This window comes from Pangasianodon hypophthalmus, chromosome 8, assembly GCF_027358585.1.
Source record: "Pangasianodon hypophthalmus isolate fPanHyp1 chromosome 8, fPanHyp1.pri, whole genome shotgun sequence".
Taxonomy (NCBI): Eukaryota; Metazoa; Chordata; class Actinopteri; order Siluriformes; family Pangasiidae; genus Pangasianodon; species Pangasianodon hypophthalmus.
This window is the reverse complement of record NC_069717.1, coordinates 2,963,713-2,989,350: the sequence shown is the minus strand read 5'-3', so window position 1 is coordinate 2,989,350 and position 25,638 is coordinate 2,963,713. Positions and strand designations below refer to the sequence as shown.

Here is a 25,638-nt window from a genome sequence, read left to right as displayed (position 1 = left end):
AGAAATCTAATAGTCTGGAGCTATTCAAATTTGGCCAGGAAGGAGATGCATGAGTACTTTCCAAGTGTGAGGATTAAGGGCTGTGGAAAAAGTCCTGGGATTTGAACTTACAACCTTCTGGTCACTAGCACGGAAGTTTAACCGCTGAGCGACCGCTGAACTGAACCGTTGCTACTGTGCTGTCACATGTCATTTAACGTCGTTCACTTTGATATTGTGAAGCTGTAAGGGGATACTGCGATGTTTTTAAAACAGTGATATTGGGTTGGACAGTTAAGATAGCAACTTTTGTACTGCTCTACCTCTTTGTTTGAAGGAAAAAGGATGGATTTCGCCTATGTTTTGCGTTCAGGAGATAAGTAATGAAACTGTTCTGCTGGGTCTAATGTTTCCTATGAATATTGATAGCGTTCCCATCCCACAAGTTCTTGACAAGGCCAAGCCACAATGACGTCTGGACCGTGTACAGTTGTGGAACAAGCCGCATGAAGTAAATCCTGCTTTGTCGTATCTCTGTGAATTGATTATGTAGGAAAAATACATGACTGATGTGTGTGGTTAAAAAAAACAACTCTAACCTTTAGAGGTGTATCGACAAGATGTCTAGACGACGGCAAGCAAGCAAAAATTTGTGTTTTCTCTCAGGTAGGTGGAAATCAGTGTTTTATTAAAGATGAAACCACAGCATTCTTGAATTTTCGATTCAGAAAGTGTTGATGAGCTGCCGATCACAGGTTTATATTAATGCGCTCGTTCTAATGTTATTGTTTCTATAGTAACAGCTCATTCACGGGGACTTGTACGGCATGTGTAACTGTTGATACGGTAAGGAGAAGTTTATTTAAGATTTATGGAAGGAGTCTCCAGTGTCAGCACTTTGTAACAATCAGAGGTGAAGCTGTAACTTTTGGACAGAGGAGTCCACACTTTTGTCAGGAACACAAGCTGTTTTTTGTCTCATTAACCTGAAGAAAGAAATAAAGGCAGGCTGGTGAGGGAACGGCTGTTTGTAGCTGCTGTAGTGTAAGTGAGAACAGGAACTAACTTGTGACATGGACATTCAATGCTACTATTAAATCAAAATTGAATCATTGACAAATTGCCGTGATATAAGAGGAATAAAACTGTTCGGGGTGGTAGCACATCACACCATCCCATTATTGATTGTTTTTCTAAAACAGCACAATCCATCATGTTATATTCGGAAAATATTAGCAATATTACAAAACCTTGTTTCGTGCCAACGCCATGTTTATAAATGAGGCTGTAGTGTCTCCTGTCAGTAGAACAAAAACATTTCATAAACTATAACGGGTTTATAATTAAAAAGTTTCAGAAGCCGTCTCTCTAATCCAGCTGTCAGTTTTTCGTCTCTTTCAGTGTTTCAAGGTTGTGTTGCTCAGCAGGAGTGTGTGTGTGTTGGAGTGATGGACAAGAGACAGGGTCAAACCCAAACCTCCCTGTGGGAGCAGCAACGGGGGGCAGGCCAGCTTTGTGGTAAAACTCTGAATCAAGGCCAAACCGGACCACCGCTGGCAGAGTGTGTGTGTATATGTGTATGTGTGTGTGTTTGTGTGTGTGTAGTGATGCTGTGAGACATGGCCACCCACAGGCTTCCTTCAATGTGGTCCACAAGTGGTTGTGTTATGAGACAGCAAGTGCGTGTCTGTGCTTTTTTTCAGTGTGCTTGACACCACACTGTCTCTTTCCGATGCAGGACATCCATCACTGTTCTCACACACACACACACACACACACGCATGCATAAGTACAGCTTTGTGAGTCAACACATGGCCATGATGCCACGAGGGATTTCAGTGGCAGTGCTTTTGGTTTTACGCTCTCACTCTCTGGTTCATAGACTTAGATTCACTTCTTACTTATGCAACACACACATGCACACACACAAAGACACACACACACTCACATACCAAATCCCGCACTGGATTTTCCCTAGAGCTTATGAAAGTTTCCTATGATGCAAAGTGGTCAGTGATGCCATATTGTTGGTGAAAAATGGATGTTGGAGTGATTGCAGCACAAAAAAAGCAGATAAATATACAAGTTTAAAAAAGCAGATAAGGATTTTTAGACATGAACACAATATTGTTAATATGTCAGTGTTTTATTTGATGTAGAAGCTTCTTAGGTAGGCATTTTCGGACACTTTTTTTTCCCCTTGTTGTTCTTGTACTATATTCTGTCCTATGTTATAAATCACAGTGCTGGTTTAGTGAGTAATACTCTGAGCTACTCAAAAAAAAAAAAAAAAAAAAGGTACAGTTTAGTACTCTTTTTTTTCCCTCTAAAAGTGCAGCTACCTCCAAGCTGGAATATGACGAGGTGAATATGAAAATTCATACATTCCTACTATATATGTGAATATAAACTATATGGCCAAAGGTTTGTGGACACCTGACCATCACACCCATATGTGATTGTTGAACATCCCATTCCAGATTTATTCCCCTATTTGCTGTTATAATAAGCTCCACTCTTCTGGGAAGACTTTCCACTAGATGTTGGAGCGAGGCTGTGGGGATTTGTGTTCATTCAGCTACAAGAGCATTAGTGAGGTCAGGCGCTGATGTTGGGATGTCGAGGAGGTCTGGGGTTCAGTCGGTGTTCCAGTTCATCCCAAAGGTGTTCAGTGGGGTTGAGGTCAGGGCTCTGTGCAGGACACTCGAGTTCTTCCACTCCAACCTTCACACACCATGTCTTCATGGAGCTCTTTGTGCACAGGGGCATTGTCATGCTGGAACAGGTTTGAGCCTCTTAGTTCCAGTGAAGGGAAATTGTAAAGCTACAACATACAAAGACATTCTATACAATTGTGTTCTTCAAATGTTGTGGCAACAGCTTGTATAAGATCCATATATGGGTGTGATGGTCAAGGAAACTTTTGGCTATGTAGTGTATATGACAATAAAGTCTGTTTTTCTAAGGAGGGGAAGTAGGCTGTAGGTCACAAAATGGTGGAGATAGATGCAAATCCACGCTTTTAATTAAACAAAGGACAAAAAACAAAGTCAAACAAGAGTCATATGCTGAGTAAGCACTGGATACACAACAGACACTTATACTGCATTCAACTAGAGGTCAGAACTTGTAATTCTCAACCTCCAAAAATCCACAGAAAACACCAAACACCCCTCAACTTGAAAGTCCTACTCGTGAATTTGGGGTAGTCTTCTCAACTACGAGTTCCTACCCCATTTACGGAGTGATGTCAAGTCAACATGGCACACATGCACACAGCATGAGAAGTAAACAAAACAGCTTTTCTTTACTCTTAAAAGGGTTATACTGTATATTGTGTGTACTAGTATTTGCTTTAGAGCTGTTTTGATGAGGTAAATATACATCACTCAATACAGTTAGCTGGGAAGCTTGTTGCTAACAAAAGACTAACATGGAGGCATCCATGTGTTTTTCACTCTGTATGATAAATACACCAAAGTTGTCATTCCACTGACACCAATGATGTCATTCCACTTACACCAATGATGTCATTCCACTTACACCAATGATGTCATTCCACTTACAAGGGAAGTCAAATGCAGCATTAGCCACTAAACTAACACAACTAGGAACATAAATAGGGACACTAATTAAGGGGAAACACAAAACAGGTGAATGCAATCAAGAAGACTTGTGGCAGAGTCACGTGATCTGTAGCAGTGAAACCAGTGCTGATGTGACAATGTCTTTAATCAATAAAGAGGGGTATAAGAGGAATAAACCATGTTGGAACATGTTGTTATTGGAAAACAATCAAAGTTTCTGACAAGTTTTCTATCAGTGGACTGTTTCTAAACCCAGTGATGACCCTGAGGTGGTGTTTTAAACTCCAGTAACACTGCAGGACCTGATCCAGTCATACAGTGCAACACTAGAAAGCAGAATTTTAGGCCCAGAAAGCTTTCCTGAGAAAGATCATGAAATATTTATCAATTTATAGCAGTTTTGAAACCCTTCGTTACTCTGTTTTTTGGTCAAAATTTAAAAAAATGTTCTGAATACAGAATAACGGACTTGAAAAACTTTAATGTTAATATAGACAATGGCAAATCCTGTGCAGTTTAAGTCAGTGGATATGGAAAGCCAAGCGCTGCTACCATGAAGGAAAACAAAACAAACTCACAAACACACAAATATAAAGGAACTGATTAGAACTATAAAAATAAAACGCTGAAGGAAATAAAAGCCGAAAGAACAAAACTCCTTCCAAAAAAGATTTCTGGAACGATAGTGGAGACGTTAACGAGCTTAGAGGCGTGAGCCAAACTGATTCACACGCTCACAATGCTGCAAGAACGTGTAACCACACCCATCACATACACACGTACACAAAACACACACACACACAGAACACACACACATGTGCATTAATTGCCTCACAGCTTATGAACTTCCAATGAACTCTGATTTTATCCATAAAGAAGGTGTATGAATCTGATAATAAGGAACCAGCAGAATCTCATTTACAGAAAATGTTTTAAAAATGTAAACTTTAAGCCTTTAAGGATTCCAGCGATAGTTAAGGGTTCTTCCTAAAAAAACACTCAGATCCTGCTGTGTTAGGGAAACAGTGCTGTAGAGGATAGAGGGAGAGAGAGAGAGATTAAAGAAAGAGATACAGAGAAAGAGACACTAGAGAGAGACAGTATGGAACAACAGTGGAGAGAGAGAGAGAGAGAGAGAGAGAGAGAGATGGACACTAGAGAGAGAGTAGAGAGACACAGAGAGACACTAGAGAGAGACACTGTAGAAAAACATTAGAACAAGATAGACACTAGAGAGAAACACTAGAAAGAGAGATAGTAGAGAAACACACTAGGGAGAGAGATATGAGAGACACTAGAGAGAGAGACAATAAGGAGAGATAGTAGAGGAAGTCACACTAGAGGAAAAAAGACACTAGAGAAAGACAAGAGAGAGAGAGAGAGAGAGACTAGAGAGAGGCACAGAGAAACAGAGACACTAGAGAGAGACACTAGGGAGAGACACTAGAGAGTGAGGCATAGATAGAGACAGTAGAGAAAGAGACATTAGTGTGAGAGAGACACAGATAAAGACCTGAGAGAGCGAGAAAGAGAGAGAGAGTGAGAGTGGGAGACAAAGAAAGACACACATGAGGGAGACACTAAAGAGAGAAGGAGAGAGACACTGGACAGAGAGACATAGATAGGAACAGTAGAGAGAGAGAGTCACACTATGGAGAGATACTAGAGAGAACATTAGAGAGAAAAACAGACAGAGAGATACACAGAGTGTGAGAGAGACAGAACTGAGAGAGAGAGAGAGAGAGAGGGAGAGAAAGAGAGTGAAAGATAGTGAGCCAGTTCTCTCTCTCTCTCTCTCTCTCTCTCTCTATCTATTCATCTCTTCCTGCTTGGCCCTAAAGTTTTTTCTGTTTTTGTCTCTCCATCCATCCTGTCGTCCGTCTGCATGCTTCGTCTCTCACTCACTTTTATTCCCTCCAGTGTTTCCCTTCTCTTACCCCACCACTCACTTTATCTTCCTTCTTGTTCTCACTTGTTTTCACATCCCTTTGTGTGTGTGTGTGTGTGTGTGTGTGTGTGTGTGTATGGACACATGGTAGGATCCTGAAAATTGAGAGCGTCTCCCTGCTGATGAACATCTCTGGCCGTCATCCTTGGCTTTCATCTGTTTCTGATTTTCACTCTCCACTGTCTCAGTCCTCCGTGAGAGTCTCTCCTTCATTCCCTGCGTGTGGAGGATGGACAGACGGAGGAGAGTGGCTTTGTGGTGGCTCGACATATCCTGATCACAAAGACGTGAAATCTGACGTGACATCACTACCAGATGTTCACACTACATCTAGATCACAGACAGAGTGTACATTTTTAAAACTTTTTTTTTTTTTTTTTTACTTTTTTTTTTTTTTAAAGTGTAGAAAAGATGACTTTTGGGTTAATATTTAAAACTTAAAATTAAATATACACCTGAAATTAAAACTTTTTTTTTTTTAAACCTCTTTAGCTCCAACTGTACTAAAAAGTCTCCATTTTAAAAATTCTTCTTTGTAAAAATAATCTTTCAATAAAATGCAGCGACTTTTCCACACTTTTCAGTTTTTTTTTTACTATATCACTGTAGAGTCATGAGCGAGATAAAGAAAGAATAAAACACTTTGTCTTGTGCTGTTATAGGAAAATAATAAACGACAGGGTGGTGTGATGAAGCAGAGTTACTGCTAATAAACTGCAGTTGATTACTTTTCTGTAACAACACGTCCTGAAGTGTGTTATTCCTCTTCCACACAACAATTTGCCAACAGTTACAGTGTTTTGTAATTACCTTTAGACATTAGAGAGACACTAGAGAGAGAAAGAGACCCTAGATAGAGAGAGAGTAGAGAGACACTAGAGAGAGAGAGAGAGAAATGACAGACACTTTAAAGAGAGACACTAGAGAGATAGTAGAGAGACAGAGAGAGAGACTTGAGAGAGTGAGACACAGTAGAAAGAGACACTAGAGAGAGACACTAGAGAGAAAGACACTAGAGAGAAAGACACTAGAGAGAAAGACACTAGAGAGAGACACACACTGAGAGAGAGAGAGGATCTCTTTCTTGCTAGGTGTTTCTGTCTGTCTTTCTGTTCTCTCTCTCGCTCTCTCTCTCTCTCTCTCTCTCTCTCTCACACACACACATACACACACACACACAATCTGTTATTGCCTTGAAAGGAGTGTGTGCTCCCGATCTACTTTGTGCGTGTGTGTGTGTGTGTGTGTGTGTGTGTGTGTGTGTGTGTGAAATTGGACATTTAATGCTGCTGAATTACCATGAATTAGCATGAAATAGTGGGTTTGACTTACATTGCTCCAGATAACTGGACCATGATGAGTGCATGGGCACATACACACTCACTCACTCACACACACACACACACACACACACACACACAGCAGGAAGAGGAGTACAGAAAGAACAAGGAGGAGAGTAGAGTAAAAGCAGAGTAAACACTGTGATGAGATGGTGAGAGAGAGACAGAAAGAGAGAGAGACACCAGGAACTACTGTGCTTTTGTTATAAGAAATTAATCAACAATTTCTAACCAATCAGATTCAAGTTTTTGTTAGAAAGTGTCAATTGTTTTACATTCTTGCTTGGTCTCTCTCTCTCTCTCTCTCTCTCTCTCTCTCACACACACACACACACACACTTACTTTAATAACAGCGTTGGCAGCCTTCTTGAGCCATGTTTGCTCTAAGCTGTTGGCATTCAGGAGATCGAGTCTTGTTTGACCTCCGTCCTCTGTCCTCGACAACGCTCCTCTCCTCTTTTTTCTTCTGTTTGCACTCTGCATTCATCCCTTGTTCCCTTTCTTTCCCCCATTTTTATCCTCACTCTTTCGCTTTTTCACCATGGCAGGCGAATTTTCTCTTTCTTCTTTGTCTTTCTGGCTTTTATATGCCAAAGAATGACTGAGATCCCGGACGGGTGACATGCTGCAAAGTCTGTTAACAAACAGCAGGATCTGGTTGTTGACAAGTGAATAGAGAAAGTAAGAAAGGAGAGAGAGAGAGAGAGAGAGAGAGAGAGAGAGAGAGAAAGAGAGAGGGTGATGTGCAGAGGAAGAGATCAGAGAAGAATGAGATTTGTCTATCTTCTGCAGATTTCCTGAAAAAACAGAAAATACACGTGAGTGTTGAAGAAAAATGAGAGAGGGATAGAGAGAGAAAAGAAAGAGTTTTCTCAATTGTGCGTTAAAATATATTGTATTTCACATTAGAGCTCAGTTTAACTAAAATCGTCCTGCTTGAAAGGATACTCTAGCACTTCTCAAATGAACCCCATCCACCACGTCTGTAACGTGTACAGTTATCACAGATGAGAATTTTGACGTTTCCCTGCACAGAGAAAACATTTTTTTACTCAAAATTCATGTAAAGACTTAGGTCAGTTGTTAAAATCTGTCAGTATGTTTTCTGTGTTTTCTATCTGTCTCCACCCCTCATCCTGTCATTGGTTTGTTTTCCTAAGGTGTTCACCTGTTCTGTGTTGTGTACATTTTCAGTTTCTCCAGTTACAACCTACTCTGCCTGTTTTATGGTGAAGTTAAATTTTTTTAATGGCAATTCTGAGCCTTGCTTTTTGTTTTCCAGGGTGGTAGGTTCATTTTTAATAAACAAACAAGTAGAACTCGATGCCAATGGTGCATGGACGGGGATTCTTCTTCCACTAACAAGGCTAGTCCTTCTTGTTGCTAATTTGTTTTCCCCTTAAAATATAATTCAAACAGAAAGGAAGCTATTGAAGAATGACTATTCCAGACCTTGCTGTGACCTTGACCCTGTTTGGATCATTTCCAAAATCTAATCAGTTTACTGGTTGCTGGTTACAAATCCTACAAACATTCAACCACTCGTTGTTCAGATATGGCGTGAACGAGCAACTGGGATGGACGCATGGACAACCTGAAAACATAATAAAAAATAGATCTAGGCAAGCAGATACAGACACAGATACAGATACAGATAGTAGCACTGCATTCCTACATTAAACAATATTTAAAAGATAAGGACTAATGAAGTATCTCAATATTTTGTTGTACAGTGACTGTAGAATTTCAAAACTTGTACATTGTTCTCTGTAAACAATCACTGAGATAAGACTAGATGAGATGAAAATTCCCATTGAATTCTTTGTTAGAATTTGACTACTCCTTTACAGTCATGCTAATAAATCCATCACAAACTGGAATTGAAATAAATTGACTGAGACAGAAGAGGGATATCGAGAGACATGTGAAGTCTAGCAACAGTGAAACACACCCAGCCAAGGCGCAGCAGTGAGGATGTCTCAGGGTGAAATAGAGACCACAGGAAGGTTTACAGTTGTGTGTTTTGGGCAGTGAACTCGCCAAGGACGTGCTCAACGCTTCAGCGTGCCAAACCCCTATCAGACGCAAGCATCGCTCACCTTCAGCGAGTCCAACCCACACGCCAGCAGCCTGTAAAAGTATCTGGCAGTGGAGAGCAGTTGGAAAAGCATTTGACGGCATTTTTACAGTTTCAGCCTCAGCTTTTTACGGCATCACAGAAGTGAGTCAAAAAAAAAGAGCGAGGGAAAGTATGTGAGCGCAGAAAAGTCTGAAATGTTCCCAGAGGAGGCAGGTTAGCCCGTGTTTCATCTCATGTCCCATTCCCTCTGTGCTGGAGGATTATGGGAAATTGAAGGAGACAGCAGTGATCATATGGAAGTGTTTGGAGCTTGACTGAGCTCAATAACACACCCTAAACAGGACATCAGTGAGTGCGTACTGACAGCCTGAACACACACACACACACAACGAGAGAGAGAGAGAGAAAGAGACAGAGAGAGAGAAATAAAATGGGAGTTATAGGGACAAGAGAATTGGCCACATCAGCATTTTTTGTGAGACCCCAAAAAACCATAATCTAAGGCTATTCTTTTTTTATTCAATTTATTTAACATATTCTCTTTATTAACTCCAATAACACCTAATAAACTATTAGTGCTATTATCATTTTTATTATACTTATGAAAGTTTTTTAATGAATGCATTCCTTTGTTTAATCACCTTTTATTGCCTACCAGCTACTATTATGAGAAACAGGATTAATCAACTGGGCTTGTGCATTTTTTCCAGTTCTGTTTGAAAGCTACTAGCCAGATAACTAGACTAATAGCACAGAGATGTGGAGGTGAGAGCCGGTGAAGTCGTCTGCTGGAGTTTTACTGCAGTAAGGGAAAGAAAAGTAGATCAGGATTTATAAGATGTAAGGTGTAATGTGATAATGTAGATTAGTAGTCACTGGGAAAGAGAAAGAGAATGATAGAGAGAGGTATAGTAAGAGTTAAAGAGAAAGCTATAGTTATAGAGTGAGAGGAACTATGAGCCTCACACAGCTGTGTGTTAGCTACCTTTAACCATGGACTGATTTCTGGCTACCAACAAACGCAAATAAGAACACAAATATGTCTTGTAGCTATGACATGAGCCATTCATGTGCATTTTGGGCCAGAGCCACAGTTTGGTCCATGAAAATTTAATGAAACTCTAGCCATACAGGAGTGAGAAGTTGAGAGGATTAACAGCTGTGAAGTGAACAGGAGTGAGATGTTGAGAGGGTTAACGGCTGGGAAGTGAACAGGAGTGAGATATTGAGAGGGTTAACAGCTGTGAAGTGAACAGGAGTGAGATATTGAGAGGGTTAACGGCTGTGAAGTGAACAGGAGTGAGATATTGAGAGGGTTAACGGCTGTGAGGTGAACAGGAGTGAGATGTTGAGAGGGTTAACAGCTGTGAAGTGAACAGGAGTGAGATGTTGAGAGGGTTAACGGCTGTGAAGTGAACAGGAGTGAGATATTGAGAGGGTTAACGGCTGTGAAGTGAACAGGAGTGAGATGTTGAGAGGGTTAACAGCTATGAAGTGAACTGGAGTGAGATGTTGAGAGGGTTAACAGCTATGAAGTGAACTGGAGTGAGATGTTGAGAGGGTTAACGGCTGTGAAGTGAACTGGAGTGAGATGTTGAGAGGGTTAACAGCTGTGAAGTGAACAGGAGTGAGATATTGAGAGGGTTAACAGCTGTGAAGTGAACAGGAGTGAGATGTAAGAGTTAATGACTGGGAAGTGTACAGGAGTGAGATATTGCGAGGGTTAACGGCTGTGAAGTGAACAGGAGTGAGATATTGAGAGGGTTAACAGCTGTGAAGTGAACAGGAGTGAGATGTTGAGAGGGTTAACGGCTGTGAAGTGAACTGGAGTGAGATGTTGAGAGGGTTAACGGCTATGAAGTGAACAGGAGTGAGATATTGAGAGGGTTAACAGCTGTGAAGTGAACAGGAGTGAGATGTAAGGGTTAACAGCTGTGAAGTGAACAGGAGTGAGATGTTGAGAGGGTTAACGGCTGTGAAGTGAACAGGAGTGAGATATTGAGAGGGTTAACAGCTGTGAAGTGAACAGGAGTGAGATGTTGAGAGGGTTAACGGCTGTGAAGTGAACTGGAGTGAGATGTTGAGAGGGTTAACGGCTGTGAAGTGAACTGGAGTGAGATGTTGAGAGGGTTAACAGCTGTGAAGTGAACAGGAGTGAGATGTAAGGGTTAACAGCTGTGAAGTGAACAGGAGTGAGATATTGAGAGGGTTAACGGCTGTGAAGTGAACAGGAGTGAGATATTGAGAGGGTTAACGGCTGTGAGGTGAACAGGAGTGAGATGTTGAGAGGGTTAACGGCTGTGAAGTGAACAGGAGTGAGATGTTGAGAGGGTTAACGGCTGTGAAGTGAACAGGAGTGAGATATTGAGAGGGTTAACGGCTGTGAAGTGAACAGGAGTGAGATGTTGAGAGGGTTAACAGCTATGAAGTGAACTGGAGTGAGATGTTGAGAGGGTTAACAGCTATGAAGTGAACTGGAGTGAGATGTTGAGAGGGTTAACGGCTGTGAAGTGAACAGGAGTGAGATGTTGAGAGGGTTAACAGCTGTGAAGTGAACAGGAGTGAGATATTGAGAGGGTTAACAGCTGTGAAGTGAACAGGAGTGAGATGTAAGAGTTAATGACTGGGAAGTGTACAGGAGTGAGATATTGCGAGGGTTAACGGCTGTGAAGTGAACAGGAGTGAGATATTGAGAGGGTTAACAGCTGTGAAGTGAACAGGAGTGAGATGTTGAGAGGGTTAACGGCTATGAAGTGAACAGGAGTGAGATATTGAGAGGGTTAACAGCTGTGAAGTGAACAGGAGTGAGATGTAAGGGTTAACAGCTGTGAAGTGAACAGGAGTGAGATGTTGAGAGGGTTAACGGCTGTGAAGTGAACAGGAGTGAGATATTGAGAGGGTTAACGGCTGTGAAGTGAACAGGAGTGAGATGTTGAGAGGGTTAACGGCTGTGAAGTGAACTGGAGTGAGATGTTGAGAGGGTTAACGGCTGTGAAGTGAACTGGAGTGAGATGTTGAGAGGGTTAACGGCTATGAAGTGAACAGGAGTGAGATATTGAGAGGGTTAACGGCTGTGAAGTGAACAGGAGTGAGATATTGAGAGGGTTAACGGCTGTGAAGTGAACAGGAGTGAGATATTGAGAGGGTTAACAGCTGTGAAGTGAACAGGAGTGAGATGTTGAGAGGGTTAACAGCTGTGAAGTGAACAGGAGTGAGATGTTGAGAGGGTTAACAGCTGTGAAGTGAACAGGAATGAGATGTTGAGAGGGTTAACAGCTGTGAAGTGAACAGGAGTGAGATGTTGGGATGTTAACGGCTATGAAGTGAAGTGGAGTTGCGAGGGTTAACAGCTGTGAAGTGAACAGGAGTGAGATGTTGAGAGGGTTAACGGCTATGAAGTGAACAGGAGTGAGATGTTGAGAGGGTTAACGGCTGTGAAGTGAACAGGAGTGAGATGTAAGGGTTAATGACTGGGAAGTGAACAGGAGTGAGATGTTGAGAGGGTTAACAGCTGTGAAGTGAACAGGAATGAGATGTTGAGAAGGTTAACGGTTGTGAAGTGAACAGGAATGAGATGTTGAGAAGGTTAACGGTTGTGAAGTGAACAGGAGTGAGATGTTGAGAGGGTTAACGGCTGTGAAGTGAACAGGAGTGTGATGTTGGGATGTTAACGGCTATGAAGTGAAGTGGAGTTGCGAGGGTTAACAGCTGTGCGTGTGGAATGAAAGAGTGGCGCGATGCCACCTGGGTTAAGCCGTCCACATCTGCACCGACACACTAACACAGCATAACAACACAGTTGGAGAAGAAAGAAGTCAATAAAACAACACACGCGATATTGATGGTGATGCAGCCAGCAGGGGCAGGAGGGGAATGATGCTGGGAAGGGGGGGGTTTAGCGGGACGTGAACAGGGCAAGAAGAGAGAAGGAGGACGAGGAAGGAGAACTTCATCTGATGGTTTGAGCGAGGCTCATTTTGGGATTGTGTGGGATTGTGGGTCTGGCAGAGTTGGGCATAGACATGGAGTCCCTCAAATGTGTGCCATAAAATAAATAATCCCCTCCAACCGCCCACCTCTAACTGCATCCACACACACACACACACCCGACAAGAAAACAACAACACACTTCAACAACCAAGCTTTCTGTCTCCTGAAAAATCTAAAACATGACAGTTAGTGCACTAGTACAGAGTTTACTAACGCACAGACTTCAGCTACTGAGGGTTCTGTGGGTTAGAAAATGGACGCACACAAACAAACGTAAAACACACAGACACACACATTTGCCTATTAGAATAGAATAGAATTTAAATTGTATAGTAAAGAATAGATAGTATAGTAGAATAGTAGATTAGATCTGAATCGAACACAACAGATTACAGTACAAGAGAGTATGGCTGATTAGAGTTGTATAGAATAGAAAATACACACACACACAGACACACACACACACAGACACACACACACTTTCAATCTCTCAGGTAGAAGATTCCACTCACATCCACTCACATGCCGTGTAGTGGTGGAGTGGGTGGGGCATTGGACAGACAGCCGCAGTGTGACCACCACCGCCTGTGTGTGTGTGTGTGTGTGTGTGTGTTATTTTGAGTGTGCTAGCGCTAATGCTCTTCCACCTATAAATCCTCTCTGAAGAGGGTTTACTCTTTATTTTAATGAGGCCCATAAATTCAGGATGAGAGAGAGAGAAAGTGAGAGAGAGAGAGAGAGACAGAGAGACAGAGAGACACTCTTTAAGAGAACAATTAAAAAGTACTTGTTCAGAGAAAAACAAGTAGAACTCAATGCCTCCACCTCCAGCAAGTCGAGTCCTTCTTGTTACCACTGTATGTGTCTGAACTACCCTTCAAATATACTCCAAACAGGAAGAAAGCTTTTAAATAAAAACTATTTCAGACATTTGACCTTGCTGTGACCTTGACCCTGATTGGATTAAATCCAAAATGTGATCAGTTCGTCTTCTGGTTATGATGATAATTCCACATTCAACCACTCATTCTTCAGATATTGCGCTAACGAGAATCTCAGACGGACAACTCGAAACATAATGCCTCCACCACTTCCACCTCCAAATCCACCACTAAAATTTTTTGTGTATTAATGTGTGTGTGTGTGTGTGTGTGTGCAGGTTCTGTTTGCGCTGAATCAGACGCTGCGGCAGCATGAAGGTGTGCGTGAGGGAAGTGTTCAGGGTCCTTTCACCACCGAGGACCTCATCACACACTACAACTGTGGAGACCTCAGCTCCATCATCTTCAACCATGACACCTCACAGGTATACACACACACACACACACACACACACATATAACTTTATATTAACAGTTTATTTTATAAACATTTACAAATTACACCTACAGCATCCTCGGAGCGATTCCAACTTGCTCAGAAATATTTACATTTTTAGATGTCAGTCATATTCATTCCTGTTTCAGTGATTGGCTGCTGGTTAAAAGACTCCGCCCCTTTGAGAGTCTTACCACTCATCGTAAGGAGAAGTCGTGCCTCCAGGCAGGACAAGCGAAGAGCACACTATTCCAATAAACGTTGAGATGTTTTTTTTCTGTGCAAAACACACCCGTACCCACGCTCCATTCACTTCCAGTGATATTCTGTACCTAATGCTGTAGTTTGCACTAGCCAGACATTCTCAGGAAAACCACTGCAACTTGCATTAAGCTGGAAATTGGACCACCCAATTTTCAGGGTCATTTATTTCACTACAAAGCCTTGAAAAGCAGGAAACAAAATCTAAAGTCCAATCATTTTAGCCAGCTAGTCCAACAGCTCATTCGATATTATTACACCAAAGAGCCCCTAGACACATTAGCCACTAAAATGAACCAAAATCCAATTTTTTTTTTTTTTTTACAATTACAAAACAGAGAGTTTTATTACATTTCACCCATTAGGGCCATTAACTCTTTTTACCAGAGACCAAAAAATGGAATTTCCTCCTGTTTTGGGGTGCCTGTGTTCAGCATTGAATTTATTTATGATGTCACACTCCACAGTAGTGGTTAATGGCTCTTATGAAATTAGACACCCAGGGCTTTAAGAATTTGAAGTGTTCATAAGTAGTCTTTTTTTTTTTTTTTTTAATTTAGCCTACTAGGTATAAATGTTATAATTTTATTGTGGCAGCTGTATACGGTGTTTTAGTATCAAAAATGCTAGAAACCCAACAAATAATTCATTTGTTTATACTGATTGTGGATTTTTCTGTCAGAATGGAATGCCAGTGTACTGTGAGAAAGGGTTAAACAAGAAAGGAAATTCAACTCCAGCAAATACATAATACATCGTTGTATTCGAGGACTCTCAGATTGTAGCAGGACTCTAAATGCCTGCTTTATTAAATGTGAATGTACTTATTTTGTGAAGGAGTTATTGCAAGACTAGAAATTAGAAATCCAACCAGAACATATGTAGCATCACGCTGGAATTTCAGGAGAGAACTGACGCTGATAGACTCCTGTACATACTTAGGGTTAGGAAAAAAAAAGAAATAAAAAAAAAAGAATAAAAGAAAAAAGAAATAAAGCTGCCGTAGTCACAGGGACAACCACTCAGGCATATTTTACACTCATTCGCTCACATTGAGTAACTGCTTTATCCTGGTCAGGGTCTTTCCCGGGAACACAGGGAATGAGACTGGAATACACTGGGAATGGGACTCCATTGAATTTCAGGGGAACACACACTTTATTTACACCAAGGGGAAATTTGGTGTAGCCAGTCCACCTGCTGGCATGTTTTTAGGAGGTGGGAGGAAACCGGAGAACCCGGAGGAAACCCACATGGAGACAGTTAGAACTTTTGGAACGCCACACAGACAGTCGGAGGATCGAGTCAGGAATTCCATTTTTTCATCTGCTTTCCTTAGTTATCTTTTGCTCATAATAACTTTAATTACTAACCTCGTCATATTAAGTTGTTATTAACCTTTAATTTACATGTCGTATGAACTTTTGAACTGAAATGTGAAAGAGAGAGAGAGAGAGAGAGAGAGAGAGAGAGAGAGAAAAGACATCCTGTAAAAGGATGTTTGGATGCTAACAGTATGGCAGCCCATTCATCATTGTCTAGACACACACACACACACACACACACACACACGAGCAGCGCTCTGCTCCAGTGTGCTCCAGTTTTATTGTGATAATGCACAGCTCAGTTAGGAATCTCTCAGATAAACACACACACACACACACACACACAAGTATGGAACTGTCTCACTGCTTCACCTTCAAGTCTCTTTCTACCTCACGGTCTTCTTTCTTTTAAATTCAATCCAGTATGTGAAGAACAAAACACAGCGTGGCAACGCTAAGGAGCAGACTGTTACAATCCTAATTTCCCAACAACTACAAGGTTTAATTAAAGAATAACACATCATACTTTTTATCCTTTTATAGTTATATTATGGAATGTCAGTGAAACAAGTTGTGTTGTATGTCATAGAAGCTATAAAGTCATTCTCTCAGTAGTTGTCAACTTGTCGTGTTACTGAGAAACCACAAAGCATAAACTCCTCCATCTTGTGTCGGAAAAGTTACAGCTTTACTTCTGACTGTTACGGAACACTCCTTCCATAAACCTTACAGAAAACTTCACCAGATCGACAATCACACACATGTTTAGTCTGTTTATGTGGAGCGTCTGCAGTACAAGTCCCTGTGAACGAGCTGTTAGTATAAAAACGATGACGTATTAGATCAAGCGCATTAATATAAACCTGTGACTTGCAGCTACACTACTGTCAGAGCTGCTGTTATAGAAAATTAATCAACACCTTCTGACCAATCAGAATCCGTAATTCACTTGTTCTTAAAGTGTAAATTTCACTTCTGTCTCTGTCTCTCAGCTCCCTCACTTCCTGAACAGTTCTCTGCTGGATCACGAGCGCTCCACGGCGCAGCAGATCGACAGCTACCTTCGCCAGGAGCTCATCTACAAGCGCAACGAGCGAATGGCACGCCGCGTCTCCACCCTCCTTCAGAGGAGCCCCTCCCAGAGCTTCTTCTTCGCCTTCGGCGCCGGTGAGTTTCCACCTGCAGTTTCTCAAAAGGGTTTCGTTCTCTCCAAACAAAGCCGTACACATCACCTCGTCATGTCTCTGATATTACTCTATTCTCCATGCTTCTCTATGCTTCAGCACAAGGAAAATATCTGAACTGCACTGGTATTTGAGACTTCTGGCAGCAGAATAAACACTTTAAGCTTGGCATGTGGTGTTAATTTTGTGTTAGAAATGCTCATTGGTTATCTTTTTGAAGAAAACTAAACAGTTTTCCCTTCATATTTGTGCACACACTTTGCAAAGACGATTATACAAGGGAAATAATTAAGACATCCCGAGGACAATGCACATGCACAAATGAGGACATTTAATAATATTTATAGTGTCTGTGAAATCTCAATTGGTGCTTCAGCGCTTTTTGTACTCTTCCCTTAGTGTTATGAAGATTGATACAATACTATGTCTGGGAAAAAAGTTTCAGAAATAATCTCAATTATTTTATAGTTTGACATTTCCAGGAAATTGATCATTTTTTTTAGATGATTCATATTTGTGCAGATCTTCATGTTTATCCAATTAAATGCTTTCTAGAACTATATATGTCCCGCCCCAGGAGGCGGGTCTTGCTCTACAGTAGCAGCTTGTTAGCAGTAAATGTGTTTTTTGGCTTTGCGTCTTCCCGGATACTATTCCCTTTCCCTTTTCCAGCCATCGCTTGGCTATGAAAAAAAAAAATGGCTGGAGTTTTATTCATTATGAAGAGGCAGGAATTTGTACAGTGTTGCAGTTGTGTGACACGTGCTTTTCAGGGGGCTCTTCAATGCAGGAACCTGTCACTTCCTCAGACTGAATGAGAACGTTCTCCATTAGTAAGAGTCATTAAAAGGCTCCCATTTGCCTTTCTCCATGTTTAGCTAGCTTGCTAAACTACAGTCAGATTTGTGCCTATTCAGAGGGGGAGTGGCTTAGCTTGAACACTATTGGATGTGACTCTGACTTCCTGTTACAGAAGGAAATACATCCACATACAGAATCAAATCTCACCTAAGAACTCATTTTATGGGGACATTAAAAGCAAAATGCAGCTGTTTTTAACAAAGAATCCTTTGATGGGTTTACATATTTTTGAATGGTTACATGCTTTTTTCTTGGATTCAATGTTGAAAAATGATTAAAAATTAATAGATAAAAATTAATTTTGATATTTAGGAGTTACAGGAGTTTACAAAGTTCAACTATATATACTGTAAGTTAAAACTGACAATAACTAAATGACTAAAAATATCAGGTATTTTCATCAAAAGCGTAAAACTAAAAATAAATCCATTTAAAATTAACACTGGCACACACTATATAGCAATATTAAAAAAAAAAAAAAAAAATGAAAAGGATTTCATACTTAATGTCAGGTTTTATTGCAGAACTTTTTGCCTGCAATAAAAATCCAGTGACACACACACACACATACACACACACACGAACACACACAGATTACAAGTTACGTAAAGAAAAACAATCCTAAATGTCAATACTAAATGTCAAGGCAATCAGAGCAATCCTGTTCTCATATGATACAAATAAAAATGGAGTTGGATGAGGAGCTGTGGTTGGAAAAACGCGGACGTGTCCTGGAGTTCTCGTACGGCTCTTTGCCATTTTACTTTCTTTCTTCTAGCTCTGTAATTGTTTGTTTCCCGTATTAGCCATTAAGACATTTTCATTCATCGCCGCCACCCGATCTGCACTGATGGTCTGGTTTTGGTGCACGTGTACATCCTATTACAGTTACACTGCAGCTCTGTTGGAACTGAGCGTGTTCGTCATCTTTTTTAGGACGCGTGTCCTCTATACAGCTTTAGACCAAGTCGCATAAGATAAAGTACTAGCATATGCGGCATCCTGCACATTGAGTTACTGCAGAATAGGGGTGCATCGATACGGATACTGGTTTCGGGTGTCAGTCTGAAGCCATGCAAATGTGCCGTGAATTGCGAACACAAAGCTATTTGCTAGCATGGAGCAGTAATGCAAGCGAAACTGTCAGTCGTGAGAGCACTTCAGTTCAGCGAGCACTGAGACCCACACATTCCTGTTACACTTTGCTTGCAGGTTAAGTTGCAATTCACGGCGCCTTTCGATGCTGTTTGAATGCCATAACGTCTTAAACAGCAGCATAAACAGTCCTAAATAAATATAAATGTTCTATGACGTCCCTGATTTATTAATACTCCATAGGTTACTCATTTTGGTATCAGTATTGGTATCAACAAATATCAAAAAACATCTTGTAATTTTTACTCAATACAGGTGTAAAAACAGATAAAGTTAACTTTATAATATTTTTTAAAATCTTGTTTGTGTGATATTCCCATGATCTTATTTGTTCACCATCATTATGGCTAAAAAATTCTAAAACATCAGGAGGCCTCAGAAGGTTTGTGATTGGCTTGTTCACAATTTGTAATGATTGGTTTCTATTGTATATGATCAAATTGTTGAGCAATATTCTGTAAATTCACTGTCAATCACTAAGCTGTGCACCTGTACTGTTGCACACTTCTGATGATGCTTCCATGCAGAGAAAAAGAAAATCGGCACATACGCAGACATGCATGAGAAGGATTGTCAATTGCTGTCACTGACAAATGATTGCAGTGCAGTTCAGACTAGCGACCGCATTAACCACATTGTGGTTTCTTATTTTTTGAAGGCTTAAACAGGAACGAACGTGCTGCCACCCAGATTCAGTCCCAACCACAAATAACACTAGCTGTGAACTTAGCAAGCCATGTTAATTGCTCAACACCTCTGACATTCACCTGTCAAATCGTGTTAGCATAGCGGTACTGCTGAGAGTTGCCTCTTAAAGCTAACCAGGCAGGTGCTGAACAGACGCAATCTGTGAGCCTCATGCGCTATTTTGGCTCAAACGGCAGAAAGCTCTGCTCAATATTATATAAATGAGAGGGAACGTAGCTTCCAAATCTGCACATTTCTTCGGAAAGCGGATAATGCGTTAATGTTCTGTAGAGTGTGTTTGGCTTTTGGTCTGAGTCCAGGCAGGAAGAAATTGAACAGGACACAAATATCCAGCGGTGCTTCCCAGACTTACACAAACACACAGATAAGAGAGAGCGCTTTGGAAATGCTGTTTCAGTTAGCGTTCCTCGCTAATGGAGCTAATGCTTCCTGAAGTGCAACAGGTTCTACTGATGGTTCGGCTCCAAATCTTCAAAGTGATCTGACCATTTGTGGTGTTGGGGGCCAGTGTTCACTTGTGTGTGTGTGTGTGTGTGTGTGTGTATGAGAGAGAGAGAGAGAGAGAGAGAGAATGTACTTTATGTGGTATGTGGTAAGGGATTAAATGTAGAGTGAGGTACGATGGAGAACTCCAGGATGAGCAGAGAATGAGAGAGAGAGAGAGAGAGAGAGAGGTAAAGTGACACAACTTCAGAGAAAAAGCAGGAAAGTGTGTGGGAGCTTGTGTCTGATAGACACTGCGCAGGAGGGTGTTTCACACACACACACACACACACACACACACTTTGTCCGTCTGTCTTTCTGTCTTTCTGAGTCTATTTTTCTTCTGTCATGCTTAAAGCAGCACTTCGTCATTTCTATTAGTTTTAGATTTCCAGGCTAGAAAAAGTTAACAAAAGCCACATATTATCTATTTCGATGTATCTGAGATATATTTAAAATTATATAAACAGTAGCCATGCACAAGGCTAGCTAGCTTCCTCAGGGTCACTAGCACGCTTCTTAGCTAACGTTAGCACATATGCTAGTCAGTAAGTAAATCAATATATATATATAAAACAACGTCCATTGACCAAAGTGCTGTACAAAGTGCTATATATAAACTAGTAACCTAAGGACCTTCATATAATGTACATCCACATTACGGTTCCCATGGCAACAATCAAAATGTGGGTTTTTTTAATTATTATTTCTGTTTGCAGTTTTCCTCAGTGGAACATGGGTATTTTCTCCAAAGTTATATAATGGTATATATTTTAGAGCAGAAACTCTGACCAGGTGTATGTATACATGTATGTTGACTTACACACACACACACACACTCTCTCTCTCTCTCTCTCTCTCTCTCTCACACACACACACACACCTGCTTGTGTTTTAGATCAGTTTGACACAACAGTTGTGCATGTAAGAAACAATTAACAACCTATAAGCGCAGTTCATAAAGAATTTTGAATGAACGTGACTCATCAGAAGACGATGAGAAACATGAGACACTTGAAAGCATCATCACTGCATGACACGAACAGTTTAGGAAGATTAGAAAGTGAGATTTTATCATTTACAGTTGTGCAGATTTGCCTTTGACTTTTGGAAAAAAATAACACAAAAACACACAGTGTATACGTCAAGCCATTTCTGCAGTTTGTTAGACGTTTTTAGTCTTTCTGATCAGGAATGCTTGAGTTCGAGCAGGTGTATGACTCATTAAAGTAAAAATTATTTTTTCATTTTGTTTTTGTCAAAAGTTACAAGTCTATTGAGGCTAATGAGAATTAGAAGTCAGCCTTTTTTCTAAATATACGCCAAATACCTGCTACTCATTTTTAAAGTCAGGATGGAGGGATTGTCTGTATACACACACTCACTATACATTCGAGGAGGAACTGTATTCACTTCAGTTCGGCTTTACTTGTATATCGCTTTTAACATCAGGCTTCGTCGCAAAGCAGCTTTCCAGAAATCTGGATGATTCCTAAGGAACAAGCGACAGTGGTGAGGAAAAACTTCCTGAGACGACATGACGAAGAAGCCGCGAGTTTCATTACACAGTTCCTGGTTTGCGTTCCCAAAAACAAACAAACAAACAAACAAACATGGACTGTGGTTGTTCGTGGTGATTCCTGGGACTCTATCCCGGGAGCACTGGGTGCGAGGTGGGAATACACCCTCACTGCAAAAACTGCCATCTTACCAAGTGAAAATATCTTGAATATAGTCAGATTTATCGAGTATTTCCTATTATAAACCCAATATAAGATTATTAAACCTATTTCCAGACATTTTTACTCTACTTTTTACTTATTTTAAGCTTTACTTTTTCTTATTCAATTGGCAGATCATTTTGCTTCTTTCTAGAAATAAATGCTTAAAATTAGCAAAATGATCTGCCAATAAAACAAGACTATTTCAAGCTTGAAGTTAATAAAAAAAAGTCTAGGAATAGGTTTAATAATCTTAGTTTTGGTTTATTGTAATCTTATAATAGGAAATACTAGATAAATTTGCTAAGATGTCATTTTTTGCAATGCTGGATTGTTGTACACCAGCTCATCGCAGGGCACCATGCACACACACACACACACACACACACACATTCACACACTTATTCACATGTAGAGGCAATTTAGCATAGCCATATATACATATATATTTGAAAACTCGGATGAAACCCACATTGACTCAGGGAGAACATTTGAAACTCCACACAGACGGAACCCCAAGCTCAGGCTCGAACCTGCACCCCAAAAAATCCCCGACATTTTAACAAGTGACAATATCTGTTCATTATAAATTGATCTAGTGTAGATCTCTTGAAATCGCTTGTCAGCAGAATGTAAGTAGCTGTTTTGTTTTTAATATTGCTTGGTAAGACAGTTGGTTGTAAGAAAGCTCCAGCTTGCTAATCCACTGAAGTGCATCACTCTGGAGCACTTCCTGAGATGGAAACATACCGAATCATACCAAATAGCGCTAAGGAAAAAAGTGAAAATCTGTCCATCATGGCCACCGCTGCAGCGTTACATCATTCAGCTCCACGGTGAAGGAAGTGGCACTGTGTCGTAAACCACATCAGCACGATGAGGCAAAGATCAGACACCTAACACGTCGTAGCTAATCCACTGCATATGCATCCTCAGATCCTCACATCCTCACACACACACACACACACACACACACACACACACACACACACACACTGGTTTATAACACACGTGCATGAGCGTATGCACACAAACACAGCATCTGATTACTGAAGTCACGCTTGTCTAATAAACTCTGAGCTACAATAACTTGATGTTGTAACTGTGTGTAAATAAAAAAAAACACACACACACAATCACACACTCACACACACACATTTCAGCAGGTTTTCATTTGCTGGTTGTTTCGCTGTTCTTCAATGTCGTGGGTTTTTATTCAGAACATCCACTGGAATTCCTGCACAAGCCGCAGACCAGCTGCCATTTTGCACACACACACACACACACACACACACACACATAATTGCAATCAGGTTTGCTGTCAATATGACACTATATAATCAATATAATGCTAACATGGTTAGCAACAGATAAAAAGGTACTAGCATTACTGTTAAATAGCAGTTATTAGCTTTCAGTCGTCATTAGCATCATTAGCAATATAAGCCTTTTTTTTGTAGCCTTAATTCATCATTAGCAATGTTAGCATTGTTGTTGAATCCTTTGATCCTTTGAACAGTCACACGCTCCCGAAACAGCAGCGCTTCAGCACAGGAGAACCGTTTTCTGACTTGCTAGAGCAATTAGCACGAAACTTCAAAGTCTTTCAAAAGGTTTATTTTCGTTCTTGGACTAATAAAATCACAAAGAGGGCACATGAGGGCAAATCGGCTTTTAATTGAAACCATCGGGAACGTCGTAAAAAAAGGAGAGCGACGTTGTGTAAATGCGATCGTGTGTGTGTGTGTGTGTGTGTGTGTGTGTAGCCGTGCACATGTGTTTTGCACTTGTAGATTGCAGGGGTGTAGCGTGTGCTCACACACTTACATTCCTCAATGCACACACACACACACACACGGGTATCTTGTTGTCTTTCATGTTTCTGTCTCTTTATCAGTCACGCCATCCAGCCACCCAGATTTACACCATCTATAAACACACACACACATTTTTTTAGCTCACTGCTCTGGAATTTTTGATTCTGATTGGTCAGAAAGTGTTGATTAATTTTCCATAACAGCAGCACAAAACATAGTGTTCATATAAATAACGTGTTGTCACTTTGTTTCCATGGTGACAACATGACTCCGCCCCTAAACCTCTGATATCACCAGTTCCAGACTGGCCCACATCAACCGATTTTTCACACTTATCCTTCACTGGCCTGTTAAAGGAATGAAAACGATCTGTGGTTCAGTGTGTGTTTGTCTCACTGCGGAGCATTAGCGCTGGTGCTAACAAGGCGCTCAGTGCTAATTACAGCAGCACGGCTCGTTATCTCACTGCTGTTACACACGTCGTTAATGACTGCGGCTACGAGCTCGTTCAGTGCTAATGGAGTCTGAAGCGCTGCTGTTTCGGGAGTGTGTGAAATCCTAACATGGCTAATGATTAAAGAAAGCGAATAGCTGCTAATTAACATTAATGCTAGTAGTAATGCTAGTACATTTTCATAAATTCATAAATGTCATCATATTGACAGTAAAATCTGTTTTCCCCTTAACCACACCCACACACACACACACACACACACACACACTCTGTGTGTGGTATATGAAGGTATTTCGCAGTCATGTCTGTTGTTAATTACGCGAGCTGATGGGAAGCGTGTACAGATGAGTGGATTCGATTTTCAGAGCTATGCAGAGGAAATCTTATTAAAAAGCTTATTAAAAATCTGATTAGAGGAATAAGCATCCTGAGCTCAGGTTACTGTGTGTGTGGAGTGTCACGTGTTCTCGCTGTGTCACAGGGGGTTTTCTCCAGGTTCTCCGGTTTCCTCCCAAATTCCAAAAACATGCTGGCAGGTGGATTTCTCACTATCACCCTCACACACCCTTTTTGCTCTGTTCTACTCTTTTATTTCTTTCAAGTTGTTCCCTTTTCCTTTCTCACCATCACTCTCTCTTTCCTTTTTCATCGCTTTTCGCTTCTCTCCCGCGTCACCTTCCTCCACACTCCCCCTCTGCGCTTCTGTTTATCAGCCTCCAGGGAACCACGAGGACAAAGTCAATATTTAGAGTCCAGAGAGAAAATGGTTTCAATGTTCTCCCATCTAAGCGTCTTAAACAGGGTCTGACAGACACACACTCACACACATACACACACACACAAACACATACAAACAGCCGAAACCACATTCACAAGCTTACAAGCTCACATGCACTCTGTGGTTTCATATTGGCTCTCAGTGTACAAGTGTACAAGGGTATGAGTATATGAGTACACAAGTATATCAGTGTACAAGTGTATGAGTATATGAGTGTACAAGTGTACAAGTATATGTTTGTATAAGTGTACAAGAGTATGAGTATATGAGTGTACAAGTATACAAGTGTATGAGTATATGAGTATACAAGTATATGAGTGTACAAGTGTATGAGTATATGAGTGTACAAGTGTACAAGTATATGTTTGTACAAGTGTACAAGTGTATGAGTATATGAGTGTACAAGTGTACAAGTATATGTTTGTACAAGAGTACAAGTGTATGAGTATATGAGTATACAAGTATATGAGTGTACAAGTGCATGAGTATATGAGTGTACAAGTGTACAAGTATATGTTTGTACAAGTGTACAAGTGTATGAGTATATGAGTGTACAAGTGTACAAGTATATGTTTGTACAAGTGTACAAGTGTATGAGTATATGAGTATACAAGTATATGAGTGTACAAGTGTATGAGTATATGAGTGT

At 40.7% G+C, this 25,638-nt stretch overlaps 1 protein-coding gene across 1 annotated transcript in view; it reads left to right on the top strand.

Moving 5' to 3' along the window:
- The window catches only part of trabd2b (TraB domain containing 2B), a 71,360-nt gene that overhangs the window by 32,868 nt on the left and 12,854 nt on the right, over nt 1-25,638 (top strand). Inside the window, exons 3-4 of the mRNA XM_026927882.3 lie at nt 14,085-14,231; nt 16,821-16,995. Of these exons, the coding sequence (XP_026783683.3) occupies nt 14,085-14,231; nt 16,821-16,995 (322 nt within the window). The remainder of the gene's footprint in view (nt 1-14,084; nt 14,232-16,820; nt 16,996-25,638) is intronic.